Here is a 24,764-nt window from a genome sequence, read left to right as displayed (position 1 = left end):
TGCATCACTTGTTTTTTTCTAAGACAAGCATTAATTACAATTGAAATTCTTTTATTTTTTAATTTTGTCTTTCTCACCACAGTATACATTATAAGAAATCAGGAGCATGGTCAGTTTGCTTATTGTGGCTTTGGAGATCAGAATAACCCTTGACATATAAATGAATATTTAGTAAGACCTTGATGAAAGAACCAACGGTTGGATGGATGGATGAAAGGATCAGTTAACAACAAGATAGGTAGAAAAGTTATGCAAACTGGACCTCAAAAAAATCACTTGAAGCTGGGCTCCAGTGGCTCACGCCTGTAATCCTCAGGAGGCTGAGATCTAAGGATTGTAGTTCAAAGCTAGCCTGGGCAGGAAAGTCTGTGAGACTCACATCTCCAATTAACCACCAGAAAACTGAAAGTGGTGCTGTGGCTCAAGAAGTAGAGAGTGTGCCTGAGCTAAAGAACTCAAGGACAGCACAAAGGCCCAGAGTTCAAACCCTATGACTGAAAAAAGAAATCACTGGAATTACACAGGCCTATTTCAACAAAAAATTTATAAAAAGTAGAATTCAATCCATCTTTTTTTAAAGAAAAAAACTACATACAAACAATAAATTAAATTGAAATATAACATCCTAACATTAGTCAAATAGAGTAGCGTGGTGACCAAAGAGACCAAAGAGGCCACAGCTCAACTTATTTTCAACTTTTCCTAAAATCTTTGTTCATCTGAGTACATTCATATGTATGAGCATAGGGGAAAATACTTCATCTTAAATGAAATATTTATGTCTGAGAACTTTTCTGGTTACAGGGTTTCCAGCAGCATTTGTGGTGGCCTGGGCTGTGGCACGAGCAACTCTGGCTGATGCGAGGTGAGTAGAAAATCAAGGAAGTCAATAGGCAGCCCCAGGTTTTCTGCAGAGTCAAGAGTCCACATTGGCTATTCTTCTTGGTTCCATTGTTTTCTAAGGATATCATATGGAAAGTAACCTGGATGCAGTAATGGCCTCCAGTCCATCCTACAGGCCATAGAACAGATAAGTCCATGGTTTATGAAGTCAATTGAAAACATAATATGAGAAGAAAAGGGAGAGATGGGCTAGGGGTATACTCAGAATATAGTGTGCGCAGGTGGAAGGACCACACTATTTCCTCTCCCTCAGTAACACTGACCATCCCTCTGATGGTGTAGTTATGAAGACCAGAGATAAAAAGATGAGGTTGCAACAAGGGGCTCCATGGGCCGAAGGCACCCTGGGCCAATGACACACTTGCTGTTTCAGAGGGACATAGGGGTAAGGAAACTGGCCAGAGCTGTACCTTCCCAGCTTGCCTGGTGAGTAGCTCTGATTTATTTTCAATTCTTGGGCAGAGGACAAATGAGGGTAAGTTTGACCACTTAGCTGAATTAATACTTCAACTATATTGACTACTCTTTGTCTGTCAGGGGTATTTTGTGTCTCTTGTCTGTTTAGAATATCATGAATGTTTCATGCCCACCCATCTCATTGTGTGTGCGCTACCAATAATCACTTAACTATATTTGATAACCTGTAGGTTTTACCCATCCTATTTGTTTTCTTGGAATATTAAAAAACACACCCTAACCTCTGCATTAAATGTGAAAGCTTTATGTACTTCATGATAGCAGTTCTCTTTTTGCTCATTCCTTGGGAGCCTCTTTAAGTTTTGAGCCAATGCTTCTCTGGAATTTGCTTTAGAAATTTGGGCTAGAGGGGCTGGGACGGTGGCTCAGTGGTAGAGTGCTTGCCTTGCATCCATGAGGCCCTGGGTTCTTTTCCTCAACACCACACAAGCAGAAAAAGCTGGACGTGGAGCTGTGGTTCAAGTGGTAGAGCGCTAAAAGAGCTCGGGACAGTTCTCAGGCCCCAGAGTTCAGGCCCCACAAGCAACAGAAAAAAAAAGAAAAGAAAGATATCTGGGCTCAAGTTGTGGCCAGCCTAGCAAGTGTGAGTCCCAGAGTTGAACTAACTAGAAAAAAAAGTAAAGAGAAGAGAATTATGCTATGAACTGAAAAGGAACATCACACAGATCAAGCACTCATCTCTGTGGAGAACCTGCGCCTCTCCTTGCAATGCTTCCTTGTCTTTACGTGCAACCTTCCATGCGTTGCCTCAGAACGTCTCATTCACCAGCTCCTCTCAGTTTTCAATCTGACTTTGCTTAGCAGTTTTATTTGCTGTTACCCTTGTATGCTATTTGGATTTGTTAGCAATTCCATTGGGTTAATGTTGTCTGTACTTTTGTCATTACTTCTGTGTTTGTAATGATGTTGGAAATCTCAAAGAAAACTTGTAAGATTTATTGGATTTCTACTGGAAGGGGGCTGAGTCAGTAAACCATCATTACTAATTAATGATACAACAATGATCTTCTGAGATGTATAACTGTGTGCTAGATTCAGAGTTTGAGAAGACATAACACCTAAGGCATTTTCTGATTCAATCTCCTATTTTAGAGATAAATAAAATGGGACCCAAGGACATTAGGGCATATTCTCAAAGCTTACTTGGAGCCTAACTTTGACTCACTTATGTATTTAATGCAACATATTCTAGGCTCTAAGCATAGGAAAGAAAGCAAGTATAGACGTAATGCATTTTGAATTAAATTTATTTTCTGAATTATGAAATTTTCTTTAAAAATATAAACTCAATTATTATTAACAATCACAAGTATTTTATTGAAAACAAAATCTAAGGAATATAAGCATATCATTTTTGAGAAAAAGAATCCATGGAACACAAAACATGTTGAAAAAATATAACTGTTAGTAAATAATGCGCTAACACAGTTGCACTAATGCAAAAAGAAGTTAGATATAAGTTAGAATATGTGATTCCTCTGTGCAACAAATTTCACTCTTACTTTGCTCAGATAAAATTTAGACCTTTAGAGTTCTCTACAGTGGAACGAAGAGCTAAGTTTATATTTGTTGTGCAACTAAGATTGAATTGCATTACTGATTATATGGCATGATTTCAAAATTCCCTAGTTCAATTTCTCATGAAGTTCAGTGCTTTATGTTTCTTGGATAGAATATGATCTACATACTGTGCCATATCACAAGGTAGAGGTGAAGAGAGCTATGTTCATGCATGTCACGGAGTGGGTGGGATTTATATCAAAGACTTGTATTTGAGACTAAGCTTCTGACATGGCCTTACATTTTCTCCACATCTTTGGCAGAGATAAGCAGATTAGAGTCAGTTTCAATGATATCTGAATTCTACTAGAATATAAAAGAAGTCACTTCTAGTTCTAAAATCTATGAAAAGTGTTATTTGTGTACCAGAGGGTAAGATAACTTGAGTAATGGAAGTTGGATAAATAAAATTATGAGTGTTTTTACTCACTCTTTTTTATTTACAAAAGTAACATTTTTCAAGACCCTTGTTACTTCTTACTTGTGTCATGCAAAGGAGACAGTGGATGGCAGTGAATGGTGAAAACACACAACTTCCTTCCTGTGTCTTTGTATTAACATGCCAAAAGGAAGATAGGATATGAAATGGGAAGGACCTGAAAAGATGGTCTCTAACATTCCTAGGACTCATATAGGCTCCCAGGGCTATGCCCTTCCTGCCTTGTATATTTTTACTAAGTGTGAATTATAGAGAGATTGCTATGCTGCGTCAGTAGTAAGCACTGGATTTCTCTGGCAGGACTGTACATGTGTCTAAGCTCAGTGTGGGAAGTTCTGTTTCTAGTAAGACCACTGTGCTGGGTCTCATTTAGAACTGCATCCCTCTATTGTTCAAATCACCTTAAAAATTTGAACAGAGGATGCTTTCTGTGTCATGTGTGATCTGAAGTAGAGACACTGAAATAAGATTCCTGGCATTTTCTTTAAAGTGGCTGGTTGCCTCACTTGTGAAAGAGCAGATTTGAAACTTTGACACCAGAAACCATTGAAGGCAAGTTTTTCATGCCTTTGGAGGTAGCTGATTTGACCTACTTCCAAATAGAAGTATTATGTAGAGTTAGACCTGTATAATTGAATCTCCACTGTGAGGAAACACCATGGGGAAATGTCACCGAGGTAAAGAAAGAAGACTGCGGAGATATTATCAAATGTCAAAAATGGGAATGAAAATTTATGGAATATAAACCCCGGTAGCTAGCAAATGAATGTTCATTTTATATTCACATGATAAATCTCCCACTTTCCTTATGGAAGGAAACCTTTTAGGGTAATATGATCTATGTTCTGCATAGCTCAGTAATGATGTCATTTATCTTTCTTGTCTAGTTGAATCATGTGAAAAATAGATGCTCGCACACAATGCTAAGAAATGCTCAATTATGTTCAAGTATGAAGACATGACATTCGTTGGCTATAAGGGAACGTGTGGTCAGTTGGGCAGGAGCACAATTATACTTTGGCCCAGGGACTGGTTAATTTCCATGGTGCACCCTCACAATGCAAAGTGAGTGACTGACCACTCTTTGTACCCATATGGAAAGAAGTAAATATAATATACCTTTAAAAGGAAAAAGAAAGCTTCATAAGAGAATATGCATTATTTTTTCTATGAAACTTACTTTGCATTTAATTGATTTCCATTCAATCCAGCAAGTATTTATTGACTTCCCAAGTGTTATATACCACGCTGGGCACTTGTAGGACCTTATAACCCAAGGCCAGTAATGATCTTCACATCCTAAGTGGAATCAGAAAATAAATATAACAAGTAGGTGAATTAGGGTTGGAGGTCTAGCTTGAGTGGGAGAGTGCTAGATTAACAAATGGGTAAAATATGTGCAAATTTTATTAATTACTGTTAAAATAATCTTTTTAAAATTACAAACAAAATCATGGGTCCTGAGAAATATAAAGAACGCTTGTGATTTTTTATTTTAATTAATTAATTAATTAATTGATTGATTTTGTTAGTTGTGGGGCTTGAACTCTGGGCCTGGGCACTGTCCCTTAGCTCTTCAGCTCAAGGCAAGTGCTCTACCACTTGAGCCATAGCTCCACTTCCTTTTGAAGACTTTTTAAGCCTCTTATTTAATGAGGGAAACTAGTAAGATACTATGGTTTGTTCAAAGGAGAAATGGAAGAACCATATGGTTTTATTCAGGGAAGTTAATACTGAAAAGTTACAAGTGAAACTAACTGTTAGTATTCATAGAACACAAACCAATTACATTCTAGTGAAGAGGGTTCATTTTTAGGACTAAATCAAATACGTTTGTTCAGTTTTTTGTTGTGTTAATATAGGTAAGAATAAATGTAAAGTTACACTTGAACTTAATAGTAATATTGTTGTAACCACTAAAAGAACTTTATGAAGGAATTTTTGATGATTATATCTTATTTCAATGCTAATAAAAGCAAAGTAACAATGTTACCACTTTTAGAAGACTCTGTGTGTGTGTGTGTGTGTATGGGTGTGTGTGTGTATTTCACCTTTGGTCACTATAAAAGTAATTACTCAACATTTGTAACAATTTACTTACCTGAAGGTTGTATTATAGTTTGGAAATAGGACCCATTATGCGTGTTTTCACGAGTTTGGATGTTTAAAGTTAAGATATTTGTACCTATTTGTTTCTTTTTCCCTTTAAAAATAGTTTTATTATCTTTAAGTAGTTGCACAAAGGAGTCACTATTCAACAAATCAATTTATGAATGCCATGCATCTTGGTCAATGTTACCTCTTTCATCATTCTATTTATTTCTTATTGAGAAGTTGGCTAGGGTTTCCAGTAAAAGTTAAAAATTCTGCTTAATTTCCATTATCTTTTTGCTTTATATTTTTTAGCCAAATCTATTCACGAAAGTTTTTTTTTATGTGTATGTATCTTAGGTGCTGGGAACTTAGTGCTGGAGACAGGTGGATTTATCAAGCCCCAATCTTAGCAGCTATTGGGGTAAGTTTGAGAGTCCATATGGTTGAAAGGATGAATAATTAAATGTCTATTAAAACTCTAAGGAAAATTGTCTGTCTCTTTACTGTATAATAAATTTAAGACTCCCTCATGTATACTTTAGCTGTTGGAAGGATTGAGATTGGGGTCTAGATCTTTGAGGCTGACACTGAGACACATGTAGACATCACAGGTGCTTTCTTAGTCACGTAGCATTTGAGGACATCTCTGAGACTTCAAAATATGCCATTTGCATATGTAGGGAATTAGATAGCCCTAAATCACTACCTCCTCCTTTACCCATTACATTTCCACTTTAAGGTGCTAACTAACTAGTCATAAGTGGGGGGTAATGTGATGGGTAATGTGAATTGCAGGATGGACAAATTGCTGAGGAGGAAGTATGAATTGCCTGAAGGTTTCATTTGGTGTGTTTTTCCCCATGGAGTTAAGTATATTCCATATGGAGAGATACCTTGAAAAATTTCATCTAATGGATAATAGTAATGTCACAGAACCTTAGGTGTCTGTAATCTGACCGTTGAATACAGCATCTGTGCTGCAGAGGAAAGCAAAGTTGTACTATCAGGTCTAACAGAATTCACAAATATTAAGGCTTTATAGCATCAGTTTTTCTGTAGAAATTATTTTGAAAGAACAATTAATAATTACTTGTTAATTTAGCTGAAGAACTTATACCAGTTTGTGTTTTCCTGGTGCTCACATAGGTAATACTTGACTATATGCATCTTAAAAATAGGACTGTTCTCCCAATACTAAATGTTAAGCCATTAGGAAGCAATTTCACAGCCTGATCATTAATTGGTTTGTTGATTTTCTTTGTTCTCCATTCTCATGTCTTCCTTGTTTTTTGGACAACATATCACTCATTCTGCCAGCCTCTTGACACACTGGGCCCACATGAGCTACTGATAATAGGACAGAGATTTTTTAGGATCTTCCAGAGAATCCGATAACAGTTTTCTATACCTCTAAGAAAGTTGTCCAATGAACAATAGAAGAGAGCAAAAGTAATCTTATAGGTCCATTGGTGTCAATGTTTAGAGAGGAAAATAAAATAACACAGAGTTTAGTTATATCCTTGCTAAATCATACTGTTATCAAATTGTACCCATTTCCCTATGTCTGAGGAGAAGGTAAAAATGGGTTGAGGATAAAGGAAGGAATGACTAAAATCCAGGAACATACTATTGTGATTTTTTAAAGTAAATACAATGCTGCTATAACTTACTAGTAAGTAATCTCAGAGCTGCAACTATGTTGCTGAGAATACATCAGCGAGTTTAAAGGTAAGAATTCACTTCATAAAGTAGGGGTTTGGGTCTACAATTCTAACTTTATTTTTATTCAATGGAACCCTGTTTTTATCTATCCTGGTTAGGCTCTAAGTTTCTTTCTATGTTCTCCTCTAGACATTCCTTCTTCTCTATCTTACTATTGATATTTTAGGGGGACACCCTGTGTTTTACTACTTTTTGAGTCTGTAGTGCCCTGAATTGATGGGTAATTGGATAAACAGTGCTTCTAAATTTAACTACATTTTAATACAGTGGTAAAGTTTGGGTTTTCACTCGATAAAAAAGTAGGACCTATTAAAAGCTAAGAGACCCTTACAATTTATTAGATATTAAAGCCGGTCACTGGTGGCTCATACTCCTAGCCATTGAAGAGGCTAAGATCTGAGAATCACAGTTCAAGGCCAGCTTGAACAGAAAAGTATATGAGAATTATATTCCCACATTAACCATAAAAAGCCAAAAGTAGAAGTGTGGTAGAGCAGCAGGTTTTTTTGGGGGGGGGGTTGGGGGAATGTTTTTGTTATCTCTAAGTAGTTGTACAATGGAGTTGTCATTAAAGAAAGCAGTGTGTCTTGATCAATGTCACCCCTTTTAACATTCTGACCCATCCCTCCCAACACACTTCTACCTTCACTTTGATTAATTCTTAGGTTCTGTATTTTTTGCCATTTAACAAAGCAGTTTATGAGTACAATGCATCTTATCTGTGTCATCACTTCAACATTTTCATCCCCCTTTGACCCAACCCTTCTCTTATATTTCTCAATTCTGTAATATATACAATGAATTCTTACCTGCGTTCTCCTCTCTTCCCCCTTCACTCTTCTTCCCCTCTCCCCCTCTCTTGCAAGCACCCATTTCCTGATACTTACTTTGTTGGGTTTTGACTTAGTCTTTCTAAATAATTATACTATTTTTTGGGGGTGGTGGTCTGGTCATGGGGCCTGAACTCTGGGCCTGGGCACTGTCCCTCAGCTCTTCAGCTCAAGGCTACCACTTGAGCCACAGCGCCACTTCTGGCTTTTTTCTTTTTGCTTATGTGGTGCTGAGGAATCGAACCCAGGGCCTCATGCATGTAAGGCAAGAGCTCTACCACTGAGCCACCTTCCCAGCCCCAGAGTTATACTATTTGAGCTCTCTGTCGAGTCTATTGCACATTAGTTAATTCATTTGCAACTCCTGACTTACCACCCAGTGTGTCTACTTGTAGATTTATAAGAACATTCTATCTACCACAAAGGAGGGAAGCCCCACATCCTGTTTTCCTGGATCTGGCTTATTTCACTTAATACAATTTTTTTTTCACTTCTTTCCATTTCCTTATGAATGGTACAATGTCATTCTTTCTGATGGGTGAGTACAATTCCATTGTGTGTGTGTGTGTGTGTGTGTGTGTGTGTGTGTTTGTGTACCACATTTCTTGGTCTATTCATCTATTAAGGGACATCTGAGTTGATTTCATATCTTGGCTATGGTAAGCAATCCTGTAATGAACATGGTTGTCCTGGTGGCTTTAGTGTAGCCTTGTTTGTATAGAGTGGCAGTTTTGAGTGACAAAAAACTAAGGGAGGGGGACCTAGCCCTGTATTCAAGCCCTTACCAGCACAAATTAAAACAAAGGTCAGTGAAAGCTTTGTTGTTTGTTGAAAGATCTAAGTCACTTATATCACCAACATGAATGGAAGTTTATTTGCAGAGGTTTCTGAATTGTAATGGGAAACAGTAGTGAGATGATGAAGGACTAGCTACACAGTCTGCTGTTGGTAGAGGAGCACCACTAATTATGGTTTACTCAATAGGTTTGATTAAAAAAACCTGAGTGGAATGGCAGTTTTCTTCTTCTTGAACTAAAATTATGAGATCTTCATAGCAGGAATTCTTAGATGCATGTCCAATATGATATAGTCCATTTGATTTCACAAATGGACAAAGAGATTCATGAACACAATTCTGTTTCAGTATTAGAATTTTGGGGTTATCACCATTCCCTGGTGTCAGGCACTCATAGAATGTCAGAACTTGACTTGAAATCAATATCCCACTCATTTTTATTGATAACTGAGAGAAGGCTGAGGTCTGAAAGAGAAACTGAACAATGTAAGTGGAAGCCTAAGGGCGAAAAAAGTAGAATTGTAAAGAAAAGCTGTTTGTAATAAAATGAGGAAAATAGCTTGAGAGACAAGAAGTTAAGCTCAAGCAAAGATAGTTCCCAGGAGAGAAATTGGGCCATGGAAGTAGAAAGTGGAAAAGTCTTTGTGGATAATAGCACTGCTATTTCCTATCCAGTCATTAAGATTGCCCCCAGTGGGTAGTGGCTCAGAGGCTCACCTAGCAGCACATACAGAATTCCTGGAGATCCCAGAGTCAGAAGAAATGGTGAGCCCAAGTCAATGTGTTTTAAAATCTGGATTCCAAGAACAGTAATTATTTTACTTAGAATTAGAAAAACCTTTGTTTTATAAGCTAACTTGGCATTTAGAAAATGAAAAGTGTTTTGAAGTGTATTGGCAGAAGCTGGGGACTCACAATAAATAGAAAATCATGAGCAAAGACAGCAGTGATTAGTGAGACAGATTCATTCATTCATCCATTCATTCTAGAGAATTGACACGAGTCTAACCTGAGATTTTGGACAACTTTATCAGGATGGAAGCAGCAGGCAGGCCATGGGTGGCACTCATATGCTGCCCTCAAGATCTGAGACTTAATCATGCAGGAGGTGGCAGCCACGGATTTCCACAGTGGTGAGTGATGGAATCAGATTTCTCCCTCAAAGAGGCCCAAGGCCTGGTTGAAGTTGGGCAGTGGTGCAATTAGGTAGCAGTGGTGTCTGCTGGGTGAAATCACAGTGACCCTGAGGACATGACTGAATTAGAAGACAAAAGAAGACTGTGAACTGGGGATTGGTATCTTGTGCACTTGGGATTCATCTTCCTCATTTGCATAACTGGCTCCTGTGCCTCCTTAGCCGTCAGCTTTGTGCAGTTGACTTCTTTTAGTTCTGTGAGCATGCTCAGTTCTTTCCCATCTCAGGCCTTTTGTCTCTACTGGTTTATCTGCCTGACCTCCTGCTTGTCACCTACGGTCCACTCTTCCTGCAGTCCCCAGCTTGAAGCTGACCTTCTCCAGTGAGCCTTTTCTTCACCTTACAGACTTGAGTGTTAGTAGTTTTATGATAGTCCTAGGTCTGCCCTTCTGTCGAAGCAGATAGCTGGAATTTTATATGCAGGCTGGTTTTGGCCATGTGTTTAAACTTAAGGTTCACTTTTGTCATCTGAGCAATGGAGATAATAGTATAGGACACATGAGTTAATTATTGGACTGCATTAGAAATAGTGGCTGACATATAGTACAATGAGAGATTTTTATGATACTGGTTGACATCTTTAATTCTCTAGTGGCTTCACATTATAATCAAATTCAACTTGCTTATGTAGATGAATAGCAGCATGGTTTTAGCCTGCCTCTCCAGCTTTACTGTCTTCTTCTTTTTATTGTCAAGGTGATGTACAGAGGGGTTAGCATTACATAAGTAATGAGTACATTTCTTGTTAAGCTGTTACACCTTCCTTCAATTTTCTCCTACTTTCCCTCCCCGTAAGCCCCCCAAGTTGTACAGACCATTTCCAACATATTGTCTTGTGTATATCGCTGTTGCATTGGTTTCCTCCTTGTCCTTTGTCTCGCCATTCTGTCATTCCCCTTCCCTCCCCTAATTCAGATAAACATGTAAAATAATAATAGCAAGGTACCAAAATCAAATACAGTGACAGAAGGTGATATACCATAGGAGGAAGAACACACAAAAGAAACAAGAAATCACATAGTACATTAAAAACAACAACAACAAAGAAAAACCTCTTGTGTCCATGTCTTGGAGTTCATTTCGCTTAGCATCATCGTATATGGTCATATGTAAGCTATTGAACCATTTTGCTCATCTGCTAAAATTATCCTAGACATATACTAATTATTGCAAATAAGGGAAACCATGGAATCTATGTTTTTTTTTTGGATCTTGCTTACTTCACTTAATATGATTTTCCCCAAATCTTTCCATTTCCTTACAAATGGGGATGGTACTATAATTAGAACTCAAAAAATTAAATTCCCCCCAAACAAATCTTCAAATAAACAACTGCCCCATTAATAAGTGTGCTAAAGACTTAAAGAGAGACTTCTCTAAAGAGGAAATAAGGATGGCCAATAGAAATGCTCAACCTCTCTGGCCATAAAAGTAATGCAAATCAAAACAACATTGAGATACCACTTCGCCCCAGTTAGAATGGCTATAATCAATAAATGTAATAACAACAGACGCTGGAGGGGATGTGGCCAAAAGGGAACACTACTGTACTGTTGGTGGGAGTGTAAACTTTTTCCACCACTCTGGAAAGCAGTATGGAGGTTCCTCAAAAGACTCCCATAGAGCTCCCTTATGACCCAGCAATCCCACTTCTGGGAATTTACCCGAATGATCACAAACAAGGCCATACTAAAGCTACCAGCACAACTGTTTATCACAGCATTATTTACCATAGCTAAGATATGGAACCAACCCAGATGCCCCTCAGTAGATGAATGGATCAAGAAATGTGATAATGGAATTCTTTGTCTTCATCAGAAAGAATGACAACCCCCCATTTGTAAGGAAATATGATGAGAGTTTTAACTATTATTGTTTTATTTTTTTGTGTACGTGTTTTAGTAACTTGTTCATAACCCAAGCAGAGTCTCTTCTCACATCTTATCACAAAAATGTTCTCTTTCTTAAAAATTGCTATCATATATTAACTGCATTAAAGAGATTTTATTGTGACATTTAAGTGCATGTGTATAATGTATTTTGATCAAATTCATTCCATCTCTATGACTCTTAACCTTTTCCCCTCCTTTCCCAAATGTTTCTATAATGTGATGAATTTGTCAGTCTTGGGCAGCAGTAATGTCAACGCTTGTGCCTTGTGTATCTGGAAGTGACTCTTAAGACTTGAAACGTCTCTAAGGGACTGGGGTTTCTTCTCAGTGGATTGTGTGATGTTGAGAGGAGAAGAGTTCAGTTATGCCAGGGTCTGGCTTGTCTGATTAGCTAAGGTCTGCCCCTCGACACAGAGTGAAACACTTAAGGTGGTTTATGCTTTCGTGGGACAAAAGGCAAATGTATCAGTCAATTTTATGAGCATAGACTGTGGGTTGGTTTGTGTTTGTTAGAATCCCATTCATTAATCTTTCAAATTGTTGCCTGTGTTTTGGGGAGTCAGAGTAAAAGAAAATCAGTGCCAAGAAGAGTCATGAAATTTGTCCACTGTTTTCCTCTAATTGTCTTATAATTTTAGGTCTTTCATTACATCTTTAGTCAGTTGTGAGTTGATTTCATAGATGGTGTTGGGTGAAGGTCCAATTTCACTCTTCTTCACTGCAAATATACAGTTTCTCCAATAGTATTAATGCAAGAGATTGTTCTTTTCTCATTGTGTGTTATTGACTCTTTTCTTGACCATACAAAATGCATGGATATTACTTCTGGGCTCCCTATTCTGTTTTATTGGTCCATTTTATGGCAGTACCCTACTATTTTGATTATTATAGCTTTGTGATATATTTGAAATCAGGTAGCATGGTGCATACAGCTTCGTTTTTCTTGCTCCAGATTGCTTTGGATGTATTTGCAGTGTTTTGTGGCTTCAAATAAATCTTAGGACTATTTTTTTAATTTATTTTTTTATTGTGAAAATACCGTACAGAGGGGTTACAATTACATGGGCAAGGTAATGAGTACATTTCTTATCAAGCATTGTTGCCTCCTCCTTCGTTTCCCCTTACCATCCCTTCCCAACTCCCCCCCCCCCCCCGCTCCCATGCCAAAGTTGTAAAGTTCATTTTCCACATAACATCTTGTACATCTCATTGTTGCAATGGGTCCACCTGTATCCACTATTTAAACAATTTGTTTTTTCCCTTCCCCTCCACAAATTATACCAACATCAAATACAGTGAAAACAGGGGTTTCTACTTGTGTTAAAAATAGTTGAGATTTGGGTAGGAATTGTCTTGAATCTATCCATTTCTTTGGTAGATGGGACATTTTTAATAAATGATTTCTTCCAATCTATAAACATGATTCTTCACCTGTGCTTTAAATTTTTGTTATCTTTAAGTAGTTGACAAATGTCTTTGTTAATTTCCTTCATCAGTATTTTATAATTTTCAGTGTGCAAATCTTTTTGTCCTTGCTTAATTTGATTCCTAAATGTCTTTTTTGGTTGTTATTGTAAATTGAAATTCCTTTTCTGGGAAGTTTATTCTATGCACAATTTTCTTGAGTATTTCAGTAGAGTTTGCCATCTGTCTGGGGGAAGCAGGTGATCATTCTACACCTTTGAAGACTTTACATTAATGACAGGATCATTGTTGTCCTATCACTTTGCTCTTTGATAGTTTTGAAAGCTTAACAAAGATCACTTTGCTATGTAGATTATCTAGCATTTCTTTGTTATGATGGTGGGAATAGGCTCTGGCTAGCTTTCTGCTGCTGAGGAAATGAAATTAAACAAAACCATCTCCTAACAGTAATTCTCAGAAGAAGTAGAGAAAGAAAACATTACTAATACCTAATTATTAGACCAGAAGGAGATGTGCATTATAGGCAATCTACATTCATCCTAACTTTATCTGGGAATTGGGCTTAATGCTTATGTTAGCTAATTACCTTTAGGTGAAGTAAAAGGAACCCCAGTGGTTTATGGCAGAAGGTAGTTTTGTAACTGGAAGATAATTAGGCCCTTACCTTTCCATAAAACCCTGGGGAAACATTGTCACCCTTGAAGTAATCCTCCTCCTCCTCCTCTTCCTCCTTTCTGCCAGGACCTGGGTGCTTTCTCTCAAGGTGTTAAGCCACAGTGACATTTCTGGCTTTAGGTAGTTAATTGGAGATAAGAGTCTCACCCACTTTCCTGTCACAGATGGCTTTGAACCATGATCCTTAGATCTCAGTCTTCTTGGTAGCTAGAATTACAGGTGTGAGCCACTGATACCCTGCTTTGTAGTGTTCACTTCAAAGAGATGATTCCAGATTTTTGAGAAAGACATTCCTGGCTCATAAAGCTGATAAAGGGCCTATCTCATTTACAAAAAAAGCTTTATATGTATTCCAAAGAGATAGGAAAGTATTCAGAAGTTTTCTCAGGAAAATGCCAAACAAAAGAAGGGAGATTTTTTTTTCAGTTTTCTAGAGGGAGCATAAAGCCTCTGATTTTTCATTTGTATTTGTCCTTTTATTATTTTCTAAGCAGTAGCTGAAGTCTTGGGACTTAATCTAAACATAAAACTGGGTTGCAGGGATTTCTAGAAAAACTCTCCTATATATTTTCCTCTTGGCATTTCAGAGTCTTAGCAGATTTTAGGATCATGAAGCCTACATCCAACAGCTCGCTGTAGGAGTCAGCATGTAATAGGAGTTTTATGCTGTAAGCCCAATTCAGGGCTGTGTGTGTGTGTGTGTGTGTGTGTGTGTGTGTGTGTGTGTGTGTGTGTGTGTGTGTGTGTGTGTGTGTGTGTGTGTGTGTGTGTGTGTGTGTGTGTGTGTGTGTGTGTGTGTGTGTGTGTGTGTGTGTGTGATTTCTGGCCCATCAGATCTGGGCACTCAACCAAATATAACCAAACAGAAAGATAACTAATAATGAAGGGCAGAGAAAGGAGATGAATTATGTGGCCGGCACTCCACAGGAAGAGGTGAGGTAAGCATTTCTTCTCATCGTTTGGGTTCACACAGGACGTTTAGGTTTAAGTAGAGGAAGAATTGGGGCAGGAGAGTGAGATGTACATAATTATTAAAGAGTCCTAGGAAGACTGTGGCCTGATTGTTTTATTTTCATCTCAGTTCTGTGAGGGGCTTCAGAGGGGTCACGATTGTTGCCATCATTTGCTTCCCATGAGATGGGTGGCCACTCCTACTGCAGTCTGCAAACTTATCCCTAAAGGTATTGTAGGGGATGGTCTGTCTTTCATCTCTGTGTCTGTTGATGCTCTATCTTGTCCAATAAACTTGAAGGCTTATGTGAATAAGAACCATATTTTGGGGTGGGGCATGTAGATCAGTGTTATTGCACTGGTCTAACATACACAAAGTCCTGAGATCCATCCTCACTGCTGAGGAACAAACAATAACCAAGCTTTTTCACTAAACTTCTATATTCTTAGTTCCCAGCAAGATTTGCTTTGGCATATCATGACTACTTGATCAAAAGTTTTTGTAAGAAGCCACATTCTGCATACAAAGTAGATGTCCTAGGGAATTAGGAACAGGAGCATGAAGTAAGTAAACTTTCAGAACTTCTCAGTCCACCTTAGGTAACCTTTCTGTTTTCTAGAGGAGGTGAGTATAGATAAAGGTCACACAACTCGTGTGGCAAAACAAAGATGCAACCTGAACTTTTTGACCATATTCTTTCCATGTCAAACAGCTTCTTAAATTTATGGGTAGAAATGTTTCCATTTGTATGGCTACATTTTTCTTTAAAAATGTTGACTTAGCCAGGCACTGGTGGCCCATGCCTGTAATCCACGCCTGTAATCTCAGGAAGCAGAGATGGAGGATCATAGTAAAAAGCCAGCCTGGGCAGGAAAGTCTATGAAATTCTTAACTCCAATTAACCACCAGAAAACTGGAAGTGGTGCTGTGGCTCAAGTGGTAAGTTCTAGCCTTGAGCAGAAGAGCTGAGAGATAGAGCCCAGAGTTCAACCAACAAACACAAACAACAAAAAATGTTGACTTTAAGATACATGCTATTTTTAAGCTCTGTATTTTCATGTGGTGTGCTCTTACCAAAATAGATCTCCATGTGTACCATCACCAAATTATTTGTCCATAATTTTAAACACAAATTGGATCCCTTACTCACTTCTGGCTTTGGGTATTATTATAACTTAGATACTACTGATTGGATGTGTGACATCAGAGTAAAATCTGTGGTGAGTATTTTGAAATGATATATGAGCCAGATTAAACTTAGGAGAGTTACAGGCCTTATGAGCAGTCATATCACTACCTATCTATCTATCTATCTATCTATCTATCTATCTATCTATCTATCTATCTATCTATCTATCTATCTATCTATCTATCCATGGACACACACAGCTTGGTACAAATGTAGGAGAAACCATTTGATTTCAGAATTTTGGAAACTAAAACTGTAGCATTGCTGCTTCCTGTGTTTTGCTGATATCTGCTAAGTTTATGCTTAAGCTAAGCATTCATTGAAAAATTATAAATTTGTCATGAAGATAATATCTCCAAATGAAACAATTTGTTCTTCACCTGCACCATCTTGATGTTGCTGAGGACGATTTAAAAATTCTTCTCTGTAACTTCACACTAAAGAGGACTGTTTCCTGATGCACAGAGAGCATGGAGCGACAGTGTGATCCTGAGCCTTGCAGAGCAGCCCTGGGGGAAGCGGAGATGCCCCCTCCACCCAGGGACAAATGATGTACCTGGCAGGCAGAAAGGTCTAGAACTAGAGACAAAGCAATCATTAATGGATTCAGCAAGTCCTTACCAAGCGAGTGTTGGACAGGTCTGTACTAAGGGTCTGTAACAGCTCAAAAGAATTAAAACTGATATAAAAGAAATGCAGAATGGGAATATATGCATTTATATGCATACACATATACACCTATGTATATATACACACAAAACAATTCTAACTATGCAAATATATGTATAATGTAATATATATAACACCTATTATATATTATGTATGTTATATACACACACAACCCCCTACAATTCTAACTATGAGATTATATTGCAGGATGAGGGGGAGGAGGAAGCGAATAAGAATAATTTTGTGATATAGTTCAGCTATGTATGAAAATCGCAAAAAGAACCTCAGTGAAAGCTCTCAATCAATAAGAGCTTAAAGGAATGGAGTCAGAGAAGGCAATAAAGAAGGTTATTCCAAGCAAAACATGACACATGCCCACGTGAAATACGGTAGTGAAACCTCCTGATGCAATTAATACACACTAAAAAGTCTCCAGGATGCTATGAAAGTAAATAGGCTTGAGTGTGGGGAGCTTCAGAGGAGGGAAGGCTAATGAATAGAGTAAATGAGAATGAAACGTGTTTAATATAGTTTACTTGCATGTTTGAAAATAGAATAATGCAATTATTTAAAGAAGAGGAATACAGCAAGGGAGGGTGCTAGATGGGGGTGTCAATCAAGATATACTGTTTATATGTGTGAAAATGTCACAGTGAACCCCCCCCCCTTACAACTAAGGTATGCTAATAAAAAGAAAGCAAACAGATCTGTCTTAAGGCATTTATGAGATGGCTACTTTAAAGTTAAGAATGAGGAGGATAAAGCTCCAAACTCTCATCTGGACAGTTTTGCAAAGGAAACATCTAGTAGGTGAGATCAGAACTATGAAAGGCCAATACAGATGAATCATGGTCTTGAACCATGGGCAAAGAGTAGAGATGGATTTTACTTCGCAGTATGTGTCAAGGTGGAAATGGATGAGCCACATTGTCCATGGCTGGATGAAAGCACATCTCCAGAAAATACTGGAGATTAGACTATACAGCTGAGTGAGCATGGAATCCATGCAAAAGTATGTTGAAGTTTTCCTTAAAATTATAGTGAAACATGAAGATATTTAAGTCTGAGGTAGGCACTAATGATTCACCCCACAATCCTAGCTACTCTGGAGGACTGTGGTTCAAATTCACTAGCTGGGAAAGGAAACTCTGTAAGACTCCATTTTCAATTAATCAGAGGCCTGGCTCAAGTGGTACGGTGCAAAGGGTAAGTAAGAAAGCTGAGCTATAGTCAAGGCCCTGAATTCAAGCATTCATACTAGGACCAAAAACAAATAGAAAAGTCTGAAGGCACTCTGCTGGATGGATTAGGTGAACTTGTTTGGAGGAGCGAAGGTCTGCTTAAGAGAGATGCAGATTACTTATTACTGTAAAAAAAAGTTACAGTCCTAACAGATTAACTTTGTCATCAATTACGGTATTTGAAAGTCCTTAGAGACACTATTCACAAAGATTCCCAGGAATTAGGTGGAAATAAACACCCACCCCTGCAAACTGCTGGGAAGATGTAAGGGAGATGCATGCTGCAGAAGATGGTGATGGTGGTCCATGGTTTTTGCTGTTCGGTGGGAATCAATCCTACACGTTCAATTCATTCAATCTATCTCTTGGTTAGAGATGACAGAAAGTCTCAATTTACTTCCCTGTACAATGTGTTGATTCATCTTAGATGAATTAAAATGTGAATGTGTAATAAGGAGAACTGAATTTAAAGGGATCCAAGGAAAAGTAAAACATTGCCACCAGTAAAAAATGTAAACATGGGCCTAAGTTCATGACATATCTTACCTGATGGAAGAAAAAACATTTTTTTTTGGTTCCAGAATAATCTTTCCTATAGTAGATACAACAAATCCATGTTCATAGAAGAAATAAAATGGGATACCTAAAACTCTGTTTTGGAACTCTCAGCTGCCGTTAAAGAACTAAAAGCTAACACTGGAAATCAGGGCCAGTCACTCATGCAGATATTTAAATTTATATGTGTGTTTTTGTAGAGAGAGACAGTAGTTCATTTTCAGATAACTCCTCAAAAATAAGCTGTAGAATTTTAAAAAAAGTTCAAATTGGGAAGCATTTGGAGGATATTTTTCCTGATGTTAATTTGCAATGTTATTGTAGAGATTTTGACCTTTAAATAACCCTTTAGAGACATGATGGAGCTTATAGATGGCGGTGATTGTTAGGAAAATAGAGGTCATTAGTGCTTATTTCTTTTCCAGTCTTCATTTGTTGGCATATATTTGTGTGTTTTAGATTTTTATCTCTTGACTCTTGTGTATCTAAGCTAAGAACTGATGTTGGTGGTTAACAGTTTGTAGTATTCGTCATGGGCTTGTTCATCATCTGACTCATGAGCTAGTTTCATGACTAACAAAATAGTGACTGGAGAAATCTGTGTATTGTTCAGTGCATTGAATACACAGCTTTAGATTTGCAGGATTTTGCCTTGCAAATGTTTTGCCTCACACATCTGACCAAGAGTATCACAGAGTATTTTGGCAGTAGAATAAGATGGTATTTTCCACAAAGCCTTTAGGAAAAGACTAAGTGATAAGCTTAAAAAATATCCAATTGTTATGCTGTTTGTAAAATACAAAAGGAAACAAACAAATAAGGCACAAACTCCTAACTGCTGTGAAGTCAATGATTCATTTCCTCAGTTGTTACTGAAAAAGGCCCCAAACAGGGATGACTATCTAACAAAGTAAATTTTCAAAGATAGGAAAAAAGTTAATCTTCAATGTTGGATAGAATTGCAAAATACCAAATTAATTTTTATTTGAGGAAATTTTCCCTTCCAGAATATTTTCTTTCCTAAACATGTCTGCACTTCAGATAAAATTCAAGCTCTACCATTTACATAGATGTGACCCTAAATTACAAGTTGAATTCCAGCTGTATCTGTCATATAGATAATCAAATTATACCACTGATATTAATTAGGTTATTGCCTAAAAGTTAAAAGGTTAGTAATTCAGATCAAGATGCATATACACAAAGTAAATATAATTGAAAAAGAAGCCAAATACATGAAGTGAATGGATGGGATATATTCAAAAGGCCTCAGAAAGGAACTATTATACAGAATCTCTCTCTCTACTGCTCTGATTTTGAAGAAGACAGGTAATACAGTAAAGGGGGAGAGGAAGAACCACACAAAACCATATTGCTGCCATCGACTGGGATATAGCCAAATGGAGCTATTGGAGAACCTAGTAGTTCTTCCTATCTAGGCACAGGATGCTGAGGGGAAGTTCTGTCCCTAGAGACGCTGGAGAGAATCTGCCCAGTGCAGGCTCCCCTGATAAAGAAGCTTGAGTTGCCTAAATATACTCATATTTTTTCCTGAGCTTTTGCTCAAGGCTAGCACTCCACCAATTGAGTCACAGCTCCACTTCTGGCTTTTCCATGGTTAATTAAACATAAGAGTCTCATGAACTTTACTGCCCTGGCTGGCTTTGAAGCACAATTCTCAGATCTCAGCTTCATGAGGAGCTAGGATCACAGACATGAACCCACTGGTGCTTGGCTATTTATCCATCTTTTAAAGCAGCAAGTTCTCTCAATCTTGGTTTTTCTTAAATCTTTCTGTAAAATATTTGTTATTCTTTAAACTATTAAACTGCTGATTAGCTTTCAGCCAAATTTCTGGGTGTTTTTCCATATTTATCTATGATATACTATCCAGAGGGAAGAGTCCTTGGTTGGGGCACTTGGTTGGGGTGCTCAATGTTGGCTCATCTGGTGCCAGGTATAAGTCCTCCTTTTCAAGGATTAGACATGACAGATGACTGTTATTCTGATAGCTTTTCCAGCTTCAATCCCTTCCACTCAAATTACGGACTTTGGAGATGGGGAAGGGGGAAGTAACGTTTCAATCTGTACAATATATGCATGTGAGAACTGCCTCAGTGAAACTCTTTTGAAAAATTAATATATACTTAAACACAATGAGTGAAAATAATACAAAATAGATCTTGTTTGAGGAGTGAGTGGTGGTGGGGGGTAAGGCCAATAGAGAGAATGAGTATGGTTAAAATACTTTCAGTACATGTGTGAAAGTTAAGTAATTGAGCCTGTTGAGATTGGCTTGGGAAGAGAGGGGATAAAGGAGAGCAATGGAGAAATGAACATACTCAAGGTGCATTGTGTATTTATATGGACTTAACCAGCATGAAAACTCCTTGTACAATGAATTGATGCTAATAAAATCGTAGGAAAAAATCTTACCATTCAGTCCTTTGCAGAGTAGTTATAAGCCTTTCTCCATTTTTTAACCCCATCTCTATTGAATTGCCAAGGTCTGCAGTATTAAGCAAAGAGAAAATAAGGAAATAATTTGTCTATTCAGAAACTAGCATCCATGCGATAGATAAACAACCTCAGACCTTATTGTAAATAAAAGTTATGTCTGTGAGCAGGATGTTATAGTGGGTGAAGACTGAAATTCACAATTCTTATGTTTTGCATCTTTTGGGCTTACTGAAGAGAAGATATGAGATTAGGCTTAAGTATTCATGATAAAAAGCTACTGAGACTTGGTCCGAATTCCAGCCAATATCTGATGAATGGATAGCACAAGTCAAATCAGTTAATCTCTTTGAACTTTACTTTTGCATCTTCAATAAATGAATATGATTTGTATTAAGTGAGGCTTACAATGAGAAACTATTCAAGAATCGGCAGCTTTGATTCACCTGGGAGCATCTTGATTCTTCAGCTCAATCCTTGGGTTCTTGTAGGAAGCTGTGAAATCAACCAGAGATGCATCCAAGGAAGTTGGGAGGAGGCTGGTAGTAAGCAGGGCAGTAATTTAGGGTTGATGTAAATAATCAACTGTATCTGGGACCCAATAACCCCAATCCTCCAATTTTCAGAAATGTTTTAGAACTCCCCAAGCCAAGCTGTCTTCAAGGAATGGAGCCCCTCTTTCATTGGCCCAGTGACTGCCTGTGGCCAGCTATATAGACCCATCATTCCCAAGTAGCAGCCAACTGCCTGAATGAAGACACTCAGGGGTTCAGATTACATCTTCTTAGGACTCCTGACATTCATGCTTTCTTCTTGCTCTTGGTTATGTTGGATCTCATCAAAGATCCTTGGACATAAAAGGGCTTTTTTTTTCCCAATCAATTTCTACCTTCTTTTTTAAAAGGCAGGATGAGATTTTTTTCTAGTGGTTCTTTCATCCATAACATTTGGAATTCAATTTAATTTTCTACTTGGTTAGCTTTCCTTATATACTATCTTTCTTTTTAGTTTTTTTTTTCTTTTTTTCCCTTTAAACCTTAACATGTCTCCCAAGATGTCTCATATATCACAGGAAAGACAGTATCCCTAGAACAACTATTACTCATGCCTCAAATACAGAGAGAGAGGTATTATTTCTTTTTAAAAAGGGCAGTCTCATTTATATAATTCTTATTTTTTTAATCTTACAGTCTGCTATGGAGCTTCATCCAAACTTCATTTTGGAAACAAATTATATTATTTTCTGTATTTCTGGTTTCCAGTCTGTTGAAATTTTTTGATTATTTTGTTTGTTTTGCAAAGAGCAAATCAAGAACCAGTAACCTTCCACACAAAACCTGTGAGCATCTGATCATATAAAATAATATTTATCAAAGTGAACACCAGGAAATAGAAGCAAGAGGTGTTTTCCTTTGTTGCCATTTTGTTTTCTTTTCCATTGGCTTTGTTTTTTTTTTTAATTTTTTTTGTCTCTGAAGGGTAAGGGGGGAGGCACAGAAATGGAGGGACAAAAGGTGAACAAATGCCGCAGTGGTACTCACTAGACACTATGTTGAAAATGAACTATAGAACTTGTGGGTGGGGGTGAGAAGGGAAACTGGGAGAGAGTAGGGAAGGAGTAACATTGTTTGAAAAGAAATGTACTGTTTATCTGACTTGTATAATTGTACCATCACCTTTACAATAATAATAATGTATAAAAATTAGCAGCTTTCTTTATTCATATTTATTGGAGACTTTGAATACCATTTGTTAAATTTCTGTGACCATCTTGAAGACCAATTCAGTAATTGTTTATAATATTATTTTCTCTTGCAGATGAATTTTATTCTCTTTCTGAATACAGTTAGAGTTCTAGCTACCAAAATTTGGGAGACCAATGCAGTTGGACATGACATGAGAAAGCAATACAGGTAATTCAAGAGCAGCCGTCCCATGAAAGGGGACATCTTAGTCATTATTCAGAGAACAAGTATCAGTTCATCACAAAATATCTTTAAGAGATTCAATTTATGAATGTATATCTTTTATTGGTTCAATTACATTAATTATTAGAAAAAGTAGGAGCTGGGAAGGTGACTCAGTGGTAAAGCGCTTGCCTTGCATGCATAAGGCCCTGGGTTTGATTCCTCAGCACCACATAAGTAAAAGGAAGAAAAAAAGCCGGAAGTGGCGCTGTGGCTCAAGTGGTAGAGTATGCTAGCCTTGAGCTGAAGAGCTGAGGGACAGTGCCCAGGCCCAGAGTTCAGGCACCTTGACCGGACCCCCCCAAAAAAAGAAAAAGTATAAAACCAACATGTAAATAGCTTTAAACTTTCCTAATGTGCTTAAATTCTAACTACACTGTATCCCTTCTTATCAGGTTGGTATTTTTCAATAAATTATATGAACTCCAAGAAAATCTCTTGGTGATGAACTTAGAAAATTTTATATATACTCATTATGTCATACTGAAAACAAGAAAGTGGATTCGTTGTATTGTGCCTAAGAGCTTACAGCAGGTGGACTGCTATACTGATATAGCTTTTCTCGTGTTACATTCCATCAGTGAAGTGTGAGACCAAAGGATGACAGAACACAAAAAGATATAGTCTCTCATTCTTCTTCATAAAGTAAGACTACTTTTTTCTCTAGCTGTGAACGTTAGCTGATTTATTTCTATATTTCTAAATGACACAAATGTTCTATTCTTTGCAAAATGTTATCCACAAGATTTGAGAAACTTAGCAGAAAACAACTACTGACATCTCAAAACAGAAAATAGGTACTATTTAGAGTTCACCTGTGGGAGGATTGTATTTCATAAAAATTGAAGAGAGTAAGTTACCAAGAATTTTAATGAGCCATTGCTCCGAAGTCAGAACAACTTAAAAATTAAAAAAAATATTGTAAAGGTGATGTACAGAGGGGTTAAAGGTACACATTCAGATATTGAGTACATCTCCTTTTGAACATTAACACCCCCTCTGTCATTCTCTCTCATTTCCCCCCTCCCAACATCCCTCCCCCTCAAGTTGGATAGTTCATTTCCAACATAGTGTCTAGTGAGTATCACTGCTGACTTGGTTCACCCTTTGTCCCAGACTTTCTGTGCTTCCCTTGACCCTCCTCAAAAGAGATAAACTTATATATAAGACAAATGATACAGAAATACAAAAAAAGTGACAAAAGGGGATGAACCATAGAAAAAAAGAAGGAAACTAAAAGAAATGCTAACAGTATAATAAAGAAACCTCTTGTAGAACAACTTTTTAATAATATAGTAGCTACAAGTTCTTAAAGTTTTAAGTTGTTGATTCAAATAAGCCATGAAAATATTTTTTCTAAATTAAGCATATCTTTTATTTATAGCTGAAACACATTTTGTATTATTAATGCTATCCATAAAACATAGTAGAGAATGGTTTTCTTACTTGAGCTAACACTGGGGAAAGTATTTGTCAACCACTTAGAAATTCAATTAAGTATTCAGTTTCCTTGCTCTTCGGTCAATTTCTGAGAACTTCTGATCAAACCTTCCTTTTTAAGTAGATATAAGAAAATATAATTTATCTTGGTGCTACTCCTACCATTAAGGTTGAGAAGTTAAATTTATATTTACTTATTTTTGTGCCTTTAAACTTTTATTTCATTATTATCTTTGTGTAACAAGTGTTTAAATATTCTTGCTAGACTATTTAGATAGTGGCATCT

The 24,764-nt window shown here is 37.3% G+C and overlaps 1 protein-coding gene across 1 annotated transcript in view; it reads left to right on the top strand.

Moving 5' to 3' along the window:
• The window catches only part of Pth2r (parathyroid hormone 2 receptor), a 54,462-nt gene that overhangs the window by 18,791 nt on the left and 10,907 nt on the right, over positions 1–24,764 (top strand). The window contains exons 7-9 of the mRNA XM_070028475.1: positions 805–865; positions 5,831–5,894; positions 22,890–22,984. Coding sequence (XP_069884576.1) covers positions 805–865; positions 5,831–5,894; positions 22,890–22,984 — 220 coding nt within the window. The remainder of the gene's footprint in view (positions 1–804; positions 866–5,830; positions 5,895–22,889; positions 22,985–24,764) is intronic.

The sequence above is a fragment of the Dipodomys merriami genome, unplaced genomic scaffold, assembly GCF_024711535.1.
Source record: "Dipodomys merriami isolate MVZ:Mamm:240054 unplaced genomic scaffold, mDipMer1.0.p SCAF_1, whole genome shotgun sequence".
Classification (NCBI taxonomy): Eukaryota; Metazoa; Chordata; class Mammalia; order Rodentia; family Heteromyidae; genus Dipodomys; species Dipodomys merriami.
This window is presented reverse-complemented; position numbering and strand designations above follow the sequence as displayed.